General features: G+C 35.5%; 1 protein-coding gene across 1 annotated transcript in view; it reads left to right on the top strand.

Annotated features, from left to right (window-relative positions):
* Positions 1–15,589, top strand: part of LOC137389606 (protein ovarian tumor locus-like) — a 35,162-nt gene that overhangs the window by 6,658 nt on the left and 12,915 nt on the right. Inside the window, exons 3-7 of the mRNA XM_068075665.1 lie at positions 4,268–4,390; positions 5,976–6,063; positions 7,327–7,511; positions 8,206–8,344; positions 9,382–9,505. Coding sequence (XP_067931766.1) covers positions 4,268–4,390; positions 5,976–6,063; positions 7,327–7,511; positions 8,206–8,344; positions 9,382–9,505 — 659 coding nt within the window. The remainder of the gene's footprint in view (positions 1–4,267; positions 4,391–5,975; positions 6,064–7,326; positions 7,512–8,205; positions 8,345–9,381; positions 9,506–15,589) is intronic.

The raw sequence follows: 15,589 nt of genomic DNA, 5'->3' as shown, positions 1-15,589 counted from the left end.
TACCGACTACCAATTCTACCGGTCTACGGTAATTCTGTCTAGTCATTTTATGTAGAACGCGGTCTTTGTATCAACACAGTTCTGCAGCTACCCATATAAACGATATACAGCCTCCCATAAGCCCCGCCCACATTATGTCGCCTATTACCTATTGCCTACGTACTAGTTTATTACTAGTCTTCTTACCGAATACTTAATAATTGAAATAAGCAAGCCACCTCTTTGAAAAGAATATAGACAGGGATAGAGTTTTAAGGATGAGAAGTCTGCTGCAAACTGGATTTGAACTCACATTCTCCAGTTCTGCGGACACCCATATTCCATATCCGATTCACTACAATATTCTGCAAATCATGTTTTGCATTATCTTCAACAATATTATTTTATTATATAATTTTTACAAGCAAAAATATTTTCATCTCGGCATAAAGCTTTTATTAAAAATATTCATCAAGTCGTGGCCACTCACATAGTATTAGCTGATACAATAAGACAAATTCATCTACTGCAACAAACTCAAACAAAACATCATCCAGCACGCATTCAAGTCTCGCTTTCTCCTTTATGGCAGTTTCCACACTGACAAAGCTTCTTCGGCTGGTGGGACGACATAAACATTCTGTAATCAGTAAAACAAGTAAATGTAAACAAAGTAGATGCAATAAATATGTCATTCATAGATATGTCGTTCTAAAGCGTATCTATTGACAGCTTCCAAATTGGGAGTTAAATAGATTGCGAGTGTAATTTTAAAAACGAATAAACATTAATAAAGGCACAAGTACGCCAAGCCAACGATTCGAAGCTTTGGTTCTGGAAATTAAAGATTTGCAATGATCAATCGATTTTACCCACTTCCTACGAGTGAAAATAATTTGTAATCATGACTCTAATTTACCAAAGAAAATTCGAAAAAAATATTATAGCTAGGTAAAACGGCAGATAAGCTATGAAACGATGATTGGAGATAGCAAAGAATTATCATTTTATTAATTAGTATATGTATTTATGACTATAAAAAATATTACATTTACTAAAGTATAGAAGACTCTAAGTTAATTTACCTCCATTCTGTCTTCTTCTGCAGCAAAACGCTGCTGACGCTTGTCAGCTTTGGCCATAGGCTGTCTACTCTAATCTTTTACTAAAAGTTGCTCAGATAACTCTGAGTAACGGTTGCTCGAACTTGACGCCATTTTAAAACTATGTATAACTTAGTAATTGTTGAAACGCGTTGAATCAGTAACGATGAGAATGAATTCTCCAACGATGAGAATCTTCGATATCACAGACAACGCGTTTTACGAGTGATAACATTTATTACGGCCTATATAAAAATTTCGCACGCATGATTGGCTAACAAATCGACCTCATATTTATTGCTCGTGGTTTCGTTTCAGATACCTTGCTTGTGACGTCACGAAATAGGCACCCGCTGGAACGTGAGCTTTTTAAAAGAGGGCCTCATTCAAACGCATATATCTCTGGACAGGGTTGATCTACAAAGACACAAATGGCATCAAATTGTAGCTGATGTTTTAGCCTTTTATGGGTCCTAAATTCATTTTTGACGCAACTACATCTTTCAACACGTACAACTCATTTTCCGTTTTGTTTCGAATTGAGCAGCCTGGTTACAATCAACAATATACACACTAGTTCACAAATGGCTAGATTATACATCAATAATCTAGTCATACATCTTGCATCCGATTAGTAACACATTTATTACACATAAATGTGTTACTAATCGGATGCAAAACTGTTGTTGTTGCGCTGTAGGCGTTGTAATTTGTAATATAATTCCAAATTAATAGGTTTTAAGAGACGGATGGGCATTTCTTTCAAGTTTCACTGCACTAGTGTTTGCCATTCTACTGAAGACAGTCATTTTTCTCAAAGCAATCAACAGCCACATTTTATCAAGATTGGCTCCCTGTTTTTTACTTCCAGTCAAAGGTTCAAAGTTATAATAATTATTCGTCAATCATTATATGAAAATGTGCATTCCTCTATGGACCATCAGTTCTAGCGATGCTAATTATCATAAAGGCTAGAAACAGTTAAAATTTTGTCCCTTCATATAGAGCGAATGTGTGGTAATATTGATCATTTGATTTCCTTGCTCTTTCACCAACTATTACATGGTCATTGTCAATAGTTAAGCAAATACCTAAATATTGTAATATTATTGTCATTGTCAATAGTTACCAAAATACCAAAATATTTTATTAACCCTTTGACCAGGTATAAGCCCCCAAAAACAACCGAAACTCATGTAATTTATTTTCGAAAACTCAATAAAATCGATATTTTATGAACATGCTTAGCTCAAATCTTAAATTTATTTCTACGAACAAAATTTTTTGTACATATACATTCATTCACATATCTACTACTCAAAAAAATACAACCATGTGCAATTGTCCCTGTATAAAATGCTTGGAAGCATTTTTTTTTCGGTAGAGTCAAACGCTATAACGTAGCCGTGCGAGCCACCATAACGATCGTTTTCTCTGCATATTCCAAGTATATTAAAAGTCCAAAAAGTTTACATCATTTCTATCATTTGAATTATTTTTATTCTGATCAGACAAAAAATCACTAACGATCGCAGGATCAAATAATCTTTTATTTTACCGTTTTGAAAGTCGAGCCGATGTTGACTGATTTTTCCAACTTTTAATCTTTTCCAAGGAATCGCGATTTGTTTAGCTTTTAGCACAAAGCAACGCCTCTCAGATAATCGTTTCATATTGTAAATCATTGACCGATATCTTGTTGATGATATTTAAAACTTACTAGTGTTCATATCCTTTGTTTAACTTTACTAGGCGACAGCTTTATAAACGTCTACCGAAATAGACATAAATGTTGTTTCCCCACGCAACCGGTAAAGGACATTCTGGTCGTTTCCCCTGCCAAAGGGTTAAGCATCTTTTTAGACATCAGGCTTGGTTTGCAACTGTCTGTTGCTGTAACTGTTATAATAATGCAATTGCGTTTAGCTGTCTTTTAATGGTTTATTATAGGAAATAAACATAATTTAACTGGAAGACAACCTGTTCAAAACGCTATAAATGCAGCATGTGTCCGTTGTAGCTAGAAGTTTTGTGAATTAATGATTGCAGCACAAAAATACTGCTTACCAAGATCAAAATAGAATCTTCACAATTCATAGTATTCCTTATAGTTCCTTAAACACAGCTGCTTAACAGTAGTTAGAGTTGGTCAATCTGTATTGCTGTAGCTATAGCTTATATCACAACTACATTGCTGTAGCTATAGCTTATATCACAACTACAATGCTGTAGCTATAGCTTATATCACAACTACAATGCTGTAGCTATAGCTTATATCACAACTACAATGCTGTAGCTATAGCTTATATCACAACTACAATGCTGTAGCTATAGCTTATATCACAACTACAATGCTGTAGCTATAGCTTATATCACAACTACAATGCTGTAGCTATAGCTTATATCACAACTACAATGCTGTAGCTATAGCTTATATCACAACTACAATGCTGTAGCTATAGCTTATATCACAACTACATTGCTGTAGCTATAGCTTATATCACAACTACAATGCTGTAGCTATAGCTTATATCACAACTACAGTGCTGTAGCTATAGCTTATATCACAACTACAATGCTGTAGCTATAGCTTATATCACAACTACAACGCTTTAGCTTGTAACACAACCACATTGCTGTTGTCAATTTTTAAAACTACATTGTTCAAATTGTTAAATCTGCTAACAGCTATTATAGTACTGTAATAGCGATATAATATTGCTTGTGTACGTAACCGTAATAATACAAGTGATAAGATTTGTTTTCATGAGTATAAAGCTTTCATCAAAAATGCTTTTTCAAAAAGCCATGACAGAAAAAAGCAACACAGTCGTATATAATGCGTCCCCAAGAGCATAGCGGTAGCCAAATATATGGTCGGTTGTGTAACCAAAACAACAAAACTTTCCATTTGTTATTAGTCTGTATTACTGCTAATGTATCGAATGATTTTAAATGGTTTTATGAAGAATTTACTCCTGATTATATTAAAATGGTCTGTCCAATAATGAGTTTGGAAAACTGCGTAAACTTTGCCGCTGTCATATCTTTAATCTCAAACGACAGACTGTGATAGCTGGGAGACGAGAGAAGAGAACAGAAACGATTGTATGAGCGCTTTAATTAGTTTCAGTGTATCAAACTGCCTGTTTTTTGCTTCTAGACAGGTTTTTGTTAAATTGTAGTCCTTGAATACTCCTGATGAAAAGATGGCTGTTGTATCTGCAGCATATCGACGTAACGTTCTCCTGTATGGTAAAATTGATGCAGAGCCCAAAGTGTTTGGCAAGTATGGAGGGACAACCATAGTAAGTCTTTTAACACAAACCTACGATTCTCTGTGTCATACTAATAATAGCATGATCTTGCTTTCTTTATTACTTCTATTGGACAAAAGTTCAGTGGTGCACTGGAGTGCGCCGAAACCATCTCTGCATGATAGACATGCCAACTGAGGTGAGATAAACATTTAGTGATATTCACCTCCACATCGGTGAAGGCCGAGCAAACTGTCGCTCTAAGCCTTAATCTAAAAGTTCCTACTAGTGTGTGAGAAACACTTGCTCTACTTGTCATGCATTTGAACCCAGTCTAGCACTTGAATACTCGCACCTAATTTTCTCCAAAAAAGTAGTTGCATAGCAAGGGTACCTGGATTTGTTTAAGTTTGATGCAGCAAGTTTTGGATTTTGGAAAACAAGCTTCATGCTCAGCAAACATTTCTTATTACCCGAGCAACTCTGAACATTCCTCTAGTTTTTGTCTAAGAGCGATCCAATGCTGTTTGCTTTTAATAATCTTTTAGAAAATTTCTAACACAAACATCACGGTCAGACAATGTCTGATTTGGGAACACATTTCAGTTGGTTTATTCTACAAACTCAAATCTTTTGTAAAAATTTCGTATGATTTCTTACCGATTTGGCCAATAGAAATAATGGCAGTAAATGGCAATAAATTTATAATTACTTAGCTTTCGCTTCAGATAGACCAATAAGATTTGGTCTCCATGAAAACAAGCTTGTTGCTAACGATATAGACTAATCAGCCGGCCTCTCACTGATTATTAAAGAGAAAGTTCTTGAACAAAAAATATTACCGCGATCATTTACAGCTGTAAAAGCTTCCAACATTTTTAGCCATTGGGACTCCAGGAACTCGATATTGAGTGGCTTGGACTCTTAGTGCATGTATTTTATGTAAAAACTGAGATAATAACCGAATATTATGGCGACAGTCAAAATATGACTATCAAAGTTCCTTGCAAAATACTGTTGGTAAAGTTTGTAAAACTTTTGTCGTTTTAATGAAGTTAATGTAAGATTTTTATTTATTTCCTAATCAAGTATTTTTTTCTCAACAACCTGTTTTTTTTAATTGAAAAAGTTCTTTCTCAAGTTATCACAAAATTAGTGACATGCCGACTTTTGTGTGAATAGAAAAAAAAAGTTTGTGCAGAGCTAGAAATAAATTTGGTAGCGAAAGAGTTAAACCACTTCAGTTCCTCTGTTGCAAGTAAGCTCATCACTGCGCTCTTGGGTCACATCTCTGATTTCATGTCATTTACCTCTACCCATGCTTATGAGATAGTTTTCTCAATTTCCGACGGGACTAGGGTCTAATAGCCAGCGGTTTTTATACATCATTAGAATCTTCTCCAGAAGTTATCAAGGCCATTGACTGTAAGTTGGAGCTAAAATTGAAGCATTCAGCAAATATGCAGTGAAGTGCTGCTCTTCAACTGCTTTACTTATAAATGCTCAACAAAGTTTTCAGGATGTAAAATTACTCCTTGGCTGGGACGAGGTAACAAATTAAGCCAAGAGCTATAAATAAAGCTAATAGTAACAATAATAGTAAATAGCAATAAATCTTTGTTCTGCTTTTTCCTAGACAATAATGTTGAGATACGACGACTCTGATGACTCCTACGAATCCATCCACCCAATCGAGCACATGCGACAGATGGCGCTCTGTCAGTGTAAGATATTTACAACCTTATACACTGTCATTAGCCTTTATGTGTTTAATTCATTAAATGATACTGACTACTAGTTCTTTTTTTCTATTGTTTTATCGAGGCAAACCATTGCCTTTGCAATGTCTATCCAAAGCATGCTTCCATATCGACTCCAAGCAACCGCGACAGTCTTGATGGTCTTAGACGACGAAAAGAGTTGACCGCTATTCAACTTTCACAAGCAACTGCAGATGAAACTTCCCAAAATGCATTGTGCAGGCGAGAGTTGGTATTTATGCTTTGCAAGATTGTCCCAATAATCGCGACTGATATGGGGGAACCACGCCTGTCGCCTTCTATTGACAACTGCCACTTTTTAAGCGCTATCTCTCTGCAACAGCTATGCCATGTAATTTTTGACTTATGAGCACTTGGGTCACCCAGCCTAGTGCCACAATGTTTAGCTGCGTGAGATGGCAGCCACGGTCTCATCATTGACATGAAAACCATGTATAAGATTCTAAGGCTAAAATTCTATTGTAATATGGTTTGCTATTTTAAATACAAATGCGTAGTACCATATAATGCTATAATTTCTTTGAGCTGGTGCTACGTTTTCAATTCAGTAGTACTGTGTGATTAGTTGTCAATTCAGTAGTACTGTGTGATTAGTTGTCAATTCAGTAGTACTGTGTGATTAGTTGTCAATTCAGTAGTACTGTGTGATTAGTTGTCAATTCAGTAGTACTGTGTGATTAGGTGTCAATTCAGTAGTACTGTGTGATTAGTTGTCAATTCAGTAGTACTGTGTGATTAGTTGTCAATTCAGTAGTACTGTGTGATTAGTTGTCAATTCAGTAGTATTGTGTGATTAGTTGTCAATTCAGTAGTACTGTGTGATTAGGTGTCAATTCAGTAGTACTGTGTGATTAGTTGTCAATTCAGTAGTACTGTGTGATTAGTTGTCAATTCAGTAGTACTGTGTGATTAGTTGTCAATTCAGTAGTACTGTGTGATTAGTTGGCAATTCAGTAGTACTGTGTGATTAATTGTCAATGTAAATGTTAGTCTAAGGTTGAAGGTTGGGTTCAGAGAAACAAGCTATTTGGAGTAAGTTGTCAGAGTCTGCAAGACTGACAACATGGAAGATAATAATGTATTTAATGCATTTACTTTTATGGAATTGTCAATTTGCTCAATTTCTACTCGTGTATTATATGTATAAACAGCATTTACTTGGTACTATCACCTAACCAAATAAATATTTTTGTCATGTTTTTTCAGCGTTAGTCTACGAAGTTCTCTACGATAAAGTGTTCAACATCAGCAGGGACACACAACTGGACACAGTTGACAAGGTTCGACAAAAGACCTACAACCGTAATCAGACACAAAGAAGGCCACTCGGAGGTCACTCATGTAGTTTTTATGACACTAGTATTCAAAGCTCCTCTACAGTTTGTAGTCACGTAAGTGGTCTGTGTTGTGTATGTATGTATACATGTATGTTAGCCAATGACTCCTGCTGTTTTCTTTAAAGGTGGCATGATGAAAGTTTCAATGTGACTGTGTGAACTTGGAAAATTTATAAGTATATATTTGATAATTGAAATTTTATCGTTAATTATCACAGCCAGCATTTTGTTTTCATTCATGTCATACTTTCTTTTCTTTGTATCACTTTACCTTTTTCCCCCCTCATGATACCTGCAAAGATTTTTCCAAGAATTGATTTAAAAATTTTACCTCATATTTTGCTATTGTTTGTTTTATCGCTAAAAACGTATTGCTCTCTTTTTTACCACTGCTTTTACCTGCACTGATCTTTTTAACTCTATCATCTTATAACGAATGAGATATGCTCAGAGGAAGGAAGTGCTGTTACTAAAGAAGAGCAGAACTGGTAGAACTATTAAAACAAAACTCTTTGAAGAACTACATGCTTTGTAAAATATAAAATTGCCTCGAAGAGCAATAGGTGTCATATGTTAGAAATTTCATGTCGTATGCCACAAAGTTTGTATGCCGAAGCATTAGTCGAGGTTTGCCCGTGGTTATAGACAGTGTTATATGGTTATAGACTGCTACATGAAGAGACTCGTAGTGAGACTGTTTGTATCCATCTATCTCCAACATGAATCATTTCAATCGATTGCATTGTAGAAAGCTTACCACAGCGATGAATATGAGCAATGCACAGACTGTGATGAATTTCCTCCTTTTCCATTCAGAGTCGCCAAATCATTGGATCCTGCTTTTTACCGAAATGCATCGTATGACATTTGGCTGGATGCCCGTAAGGGTGGGTTCCCAGCACATCTTTTTTATCACCTTTATTTACTTGGGTGGCAAGCTGTTAGCTAGTGTTTTTCATATCTTCTGATTGCTGTGTCTCGAGTGGTGAAGATGACATCGTAGCACTGCCGCTACTAAGCCGGCCTTCATGCTACGGTTATTACTGTGATTGAAAGATTATGAATTGAGAATCTTATTTTAATGGTTGTTAATTTTGAGTTTCTAAGGTAGCTAATGTTTTCAGTTGTTAGATTGACCGCTCATGTTTCACAAAGCAGCAGATCTCTGCTGAGCTACAAAATTAGTAAAATCGTACATAGGGCACCCTAGGTGAACGACCCGAGTTGTTCAATCGATTGATGATAAAATTATTTTCTCCCTAAACATGTGCTAACATGTCTGTGCTATACACCCAGTTCAGACAAGCATAAATTCTTAATAAAACCTACGATGTAATCATTAGTTTTATCTGAGTGTTCATATGGAATCATAACTTCTCTGGTCAAAATACTCTCTGAACCAGCCAATAATAGAAACTTGAAGCATAAACTTGAGCATCATTACTTTTCTACCAACGATTGACCAATAGCATAGATTTGCCTTCATCCAATAGGCAGGCTAGAAAAGTGTATTACTACCCAATCGTATTGATCATTTTTCCTAATGAATTTGTGAAACCTTACATTGCTTGACTGCCATGAAACTTGAGAGTTCATCCGGGATATGTTCTTGTTATGAATGTCTACATTTGTTTCCTTATATCCTGCTCTAAAAGTTCAAAATAGCTTTTACACGCTTAAGGCAAGTAGTCTGTCAAAATTAAATTTCTCTTATTTGTTCCAATTCGGTTTAAATTGGTTAAAAACTTGGTTAGACAATCTACATGTAACTTCATACTCATCAGCCTTGATACAAGTTTGTTAGATGTTGCCACAATTCCATATCTTCAATAGAGTTTGTTACAAAAGAAAACAATTCTAAAGTTAACATTAGTTTTTTTCTAACACGACCCGTATTAAAGCGCACGCTTGATTATAATTTTAGATATAAAAGAGGGTGACAAGGTTACCATAAGAGACCCTAGAATGAATGAGGTAACAGGCCATGTCCAGGAAATACTGAGTGATGAGAAGCTCCGAGTGTTTGCCCAAGCTCCATGTGGTCAACTGTTGAGTATCCTTAATATTGCTGCCTAATCTACTGCCATGCCTTTTATAAGTATCCAAAGATCCCAAATTATGTTCCTTTATATTAGAACATTCGGAGCCTTAAGGCTTCAGTGCACTTCATTTGTTACTGTCACACACGCTGACCTTGAACTGTCACACACGCTGACCTTGAACATTTTTATGCAGATATCTTGCCTTCTGATTCAGAATTGATAACTGTTACTGACTCAATTAATTTGGATATACCATGAAACCTCTATTTGAACGCCACCTCTATTTGAACACTACTATAGAAGGGTTGAAAAATGCCCCATCCTTTGATTGAACGTTGCCTCTATTTGAGCGCCACTTTGATATTATTTGATCTTTACGAACCCATAAGTCATCAGTAAAAGATTCTCCACAAAATGGTACTAATAATGACTCGGTTACATCTACCGTGCACCCTCGGGATACGATGTTGATCCGTTCCAAGGCGGGCATCATATGGCGAAAAAAATCATATGTCGGAGTATAGAAACCATCGTAATTATACAATGAAAAAGAATGGTAAAAATTGTCCAAAATTTTATAAAAATGCTGTACATATTGAAAATTAGTAACAAAGTAGTATGTTAACTTTAATAACTATAGTTACCTACAGTAGCTGCATTGTATTAAGTGCACCTAGTGATTATAATTTGCAATACTGTAAAATGCAAAATTGTAGTCTGTGTACCAAATGCAGATCGTACGGTAAGAAACTCTCACCTTCAAAAGGTACGCATAACTTAAACTTTGAATTCACTTCAAATAAGTTTAGCTTGTCAAACTCACCCTTAAAGCTAAGTTTTAGTATGTATTTTGAACTAATTTAATGAATTTCCACTTTTTATCACGAAATTTTATCCTTCATAAGTTTCTGTCTTCACTTTCATTATAAAATTTAGCGTGTCTGGTTGGAACCTTTTTCAACCAGAGTTCAATAAGAAATGCCAAGCGATGCAGTTATCGAAAGCGGCCTCTCACACACCTGACCATTTAATGGCTGCCGAAAAGAAAAAGGAAATTTTATTTACTATTATACAGGACGTACATACCTTTGGAGTAACGTGACTTTAGCTGGTACATGTAGCGAATAAATCGGAGAGGAGGCAAAAACTTATCAATGCTAATTATGTTGCTGGACACTTGAAGATTAATTTAATACGTAATGAAATGGAATTTTTAGCAGGCTAAAGAAAGTTGTTTAGTCCTGTCCAATTTTTTTTCTAGCTTAGAAGAAAAAAAGCTGGTGCAGTGCAGAAAACTGCTAGCTAGCTAACGCATGTAGAAGGATCCAGAGAAGGTGCTACCGTAGTTTTTCTTGTATGAAATGTGCACAAGAATCAATGTAATCATACGTACAAAGTTTGTACGTATTTATACCCTACCCTAGTTTCAGAAATAACAAGTTTCAGAAAGTAATGTGAATGCGTCAATTATATTGAGTAGCTAGTTATATGAGTGACATACATACGATGAATTGTATTTACGTAGGAGATAACAAGCCCACCTGCAAAGACATGGTTAAACAAGAAAAGAAAACATAAAATCAAAAGGAAACAAATAAAATATGAAAAACATGCCACACAAGAGATAAAAGATATATACATGTATTATACATGCATTGTTTTAATGTACCAGTTCACATCATTAAATTAAACACTTGAAATATTTCTGCCAGTGCGGGGTTTTCTGTATCTTCTAGTCCCTCACCCTTACTAAATGGTTGCTCTTTTTGCATGCTGATCGCGTGCATGGCCTTCTAACTCCTTCAAATCTTCAGTCGTAAGCTCCTTCTTGTGCTTGCTTTAATGGAGTTCTTGTTTTAATAATAATTGCAAATGCTGATTGGTTGCGATCATATTCCTTGACAATGTTAATAATACGGATGCCTTCTTCTTATTTACGATATCCAACTTTGTTATGAGCACACCGACCGCCAAATTTTAACTCGGGCGAAACTTTTCTCAAAATCGTATGGTGAAATAAAATTCGTATAGCGAGGTGAAGATCTCACAATGTTCGACTTCGTAAGGCGAAAAAATTGTATATCAGGGTAATCGTATCTCAAGGGTGCACCGTATAACAATTAATTTTTTGTTGCTGCTCATATTGTAGTCCATTTTCTAACTCCAATCTTTTATGGTTTTACATTGAAACTTGGAAAAAACACCACAGAAATGATTAATGATTGTATCAGGCTAATAGTAGTTTCTTGTTAAACGCGGTTTTGATTCTCCAACATATGTAAAAACCCATTTAATATTTATGATGGATTCTGTACTACTATTTGGAGGCTAAAACTTCCGCTTAGCAGACATGTGCAAGATTACACATGGTTCTTCTTTATTTGCGTGAAAAGTGTATTCTAAATTGCAAGGCGTAAAGGTTTTGCTTTACTCAAAATTGTTTGAACGCTAACATCGACTAGTTCATCAGTGCAGAAGAAGAGTTGAGGTCAGAAGACACTGTGCAAGGTATTGAACAGCTAGAAGAAGAAGAAATGGGTTCAAACGAAAGTACCCTACAGGATGAATTTATTAGCGGAGTTATATTTCGCGAAAACTGCCATTTTATGCATATTCGCGGATTGATTTATTCGCGGCTGAAAACTGTCACTCTCTATGAAGAGTTAACTCTATTACGTCTAGCAATAGTTAACCCCACGCATGCGCACATTGCGTGTTTCGTTTTCTATTTAGCTTACAACTACACTTGCGGGTCGATCGTGCTGAGCTATAAATTTTTTGCTGTGTTCAGAGGTTTTCACGAATATTCATAGATTTGGAGGCCTTTGATGAACCAACAATTTGTGGTAAGTAATGAGTTTTTCACATTTGCTAAATTACTTGAATTTTACTTTGGTTCTTCGGTAAAACGCAATATTTATTTTTTCCATCCCTACCGCTTCATTATTTGTTTTAGTGTGAGAGAGATTTTTCATCATACACGGAAGCACAATGATTGCAAGGGTAGTAGATGTCATTCTTAGAAGATCACCAATCATTCAAGGAGGTCTTGAAATTGAGGTAGAAGTGACTGCAGCTGCTAATGAGAAGAATATATCTGTTTTAAAAAAGGAACAAAAACGCCTTTACGAGCACAAAGTTTTGGCCAACCGGCAGAACTTTGCAATAGTAAGCCACGAGGAGAGTTCTGATGATAATTTCCTTACCAGTCATGTAGTAGCGAGAGAATCGCCTTTAACATCTACCCAAGACAGTGACAGAGCTGCTATTACCAAAATAACTAGTCAGAGAGCACCATTACACGCTAGTCTTCACTTATCAAGAGTACCAGTTTAATTTTATTGCTAGACAACCGCCATGTGGACTAAACTGTTTATATTCACTCCATTCATCGTTTGTAAAATTTCATTTATATTTGAAATATTTTATTTGTACACTCAAGTTTGTAATAAATTATAATATATCTATACATGAAATAAAATATATAATTTAATCATGTTTACTGCAGCGATATCAAGGAGTTGTTGTTGATGAAGGGGGGCTAGGTTAACTGGTTGCTTCTCTGCCAATATTCCTGCCTTGATGAATATTACTACTTGTCTCTAGTTTTCGTAATCGGAGTAGGTTGTTTCATTCTCAATCAGCAGTAAACACAAAAAAGAAAAAATATTAATAAGTGTTACGGAAGTACAAAAACAATAGCCCAAGTATTTAATGAAAGCGATCAGTTTTTAAACAAAAGACTTAACTAATGCAGTTAATTATGGAAAAACGTATCTGCACTGCAAATCAAATACATACCATAATGTCTAGATCAGAATCATGATCGTCCTCAACTTCGGTGTTAGAGATTGATGGAGTTGATTTCAATGTAAAAAGACTAGGAGAGATTTTTTGCGATGACGAAGCCATGCCGAATAACTTGTGAAAACCTTGAATAATTTTGTAAAGTTTGATGCAATGGCAATAAAACTTGAAGCCCGGCGATGATTTTAAAGAAGTTTTTGAACTCGGCTACGTTTAGTACTTTTGCCTAGCGGCTATTTTCGCGATGACGCCATTCTGCATATCTTGTGACATCCTTGAATAATTTTGTAAATAAATGTGATGCATTGGCAATGGTGTTAGCTCAAAGCCCAGGCAATGATTTTAAAAATGTTTTGGAACTCAACTACGTTTAGTATTTACATTAAAAACTAGTCTAGCGACTAGTTTTTAATTTGATGCAGTAGTTATTCTCCCTTGTGATTAAAAATAGAACTAATTATTCAATGAATTTAATACCCTACAGGATGAAAATATTCGTTGGTCATAAAAATTCGCGATTTCGCGAACAGTCAATCCGCGAATTATTAAATTCAGTGAATAATTAGTTCTATTTTTAATCACAAGAGAGAATAACTACTGCATCAAATTGAAAACTAGTCACTAGCCTAGTTTTTAATGTAAATACTAAACGTAATTGAGTTCCAAAACATTTTTAAAATCATTGCCTGAGCTTTGAGCTAACACCATTGGCAATGCATCACATTTATTTACAAAATTATTCAAGGTTGTCACAAGATATGCAGAATGGCGTCATCGCGAAAATAGCCGCGAGGCAGAAGTACTAAACGTAGCCGAGTTCCAAAACTTCTTTAAAATCATCGCCAGACTTCGAGCTTTATTGCCATTGCGTCAAACTTTACAAAATTATTCAAAGTTTTTACAAGTTATTTGGCATGGCTTCAGCATAGCAAAAAAGCTCTCCTAGTCTTTCTACATTAGAATCAACTTCATCAATCTCTAATACCGAAGTCAAGGACGATCATGATTCTGATCTGGACATTATGGTATGTATTTGATTTGCAGTGCAGATTCGTTTTTCCATAATCAACTGCATTAGTTAATTCTTTTGTTTAAAAACTGATCGCTTTCATCAAATACTTCGGCTAATGTTTTTGTACTTCCTCAACACTCGTTAATATTTTTTCTTTTTTGTGTTTACTGCAGATTGAGAATGAAACAACCTACTCCGATTACGAAAACTAGAGACAAGTAGTAATATTCATCAAGACAGGAATATTGGCAGAGAGGCAACCAGTCAACCTAGACTCCTTCATCGACAACAACTCCTTGATATCGCTGTAGCAAACATGATTAAATTATATATTTTATTTCATGTATAGATATATTATAATTTATTACAAACTTTAGTGTACAAATAAAATATTTCGAATACAAATAAAATTTTACAAACGATGAATGGAGTAAATATAAACAGTTTAGTCCATATGGCGGTTGTCTAGCAATAAATTTAAACTGGTACTCTTGATATGTGAACACTAGCGTGTAATGGTGCTTTCTGACTAGTTATTTTACTAATAGCAGATCTGTCACTGTCTTGAGTAGGTGTTGAAGGCGATTCTCTCGCTACTACATGGCTGGTAAGGAAGTTATCACCAGAACTCTCCTCGTGACTTACTATTGCAAAGTTCTGCCGGTTGGCCAAAGATTTGTGCACGTAAAGGCGTTTTTGTTCCTTTTTAAACAACAGATATATTCTTCTCGTAAGTAGCTGCGGTCACTTCAACCTCAATTTCCAGACCTCCCTGAATGATTGGTGATCTTCTAAGAATGACATCTACCAACCGTGCAATCATTGTTCTTCGGTGTATGATGAAAAATCTCTCTCTTTCACACTAAAACAAATAATGAAGCAGTAGGGATGGAAAAAATACTGTAGTATTGCGTTTAACCGAAGAACCAAAGTAAAATTCAACTAATTTAGTGAATGTAAAAACTCATTACTTACCACAAGTTGTTGGCTTATCAAAGGCCTCTAAAGCGATGAATATTCGTGAAAACCTCTGGACGCAGCAAAAACTGTTTAACGTAGAATAGCAAGATAGCCTCGCGGTTGTAAGCTAAATATAAACCGGAACACGCGGTATGCGCATGCGTAGTAATAACTATTACTAGCCGCAATAGAGTTAACTTTTCCTAGAGAGCGGCAGTTTTCAGCCGCGAATAAATTCATCCGCGAATATGCATGAAAAGACAATTTTCGCGAAATATAACTCCGTGAATAAATTCATCCTGTACGGTAAT

The sequence above is a fragment of the Watersipora subatra genome, chromosome 3, assembly GCF_963576615.1.
Source record: "Watersipora subatra chromosome 3, tzWatSuba1.1, whole genome shotgun sequence".
In the NCBI taxonomy this organism is placed as follows: domain Eukaryota; kingdom Metazoa; phylum Bryozoa; class Gymnolaemata; order Cheilostomatida; family Watersiporidae; genus Watersipora; species Watersipora subatra.
This window is presented reverse-complemented; position numbering and strand designations above follow the sequence as displayed.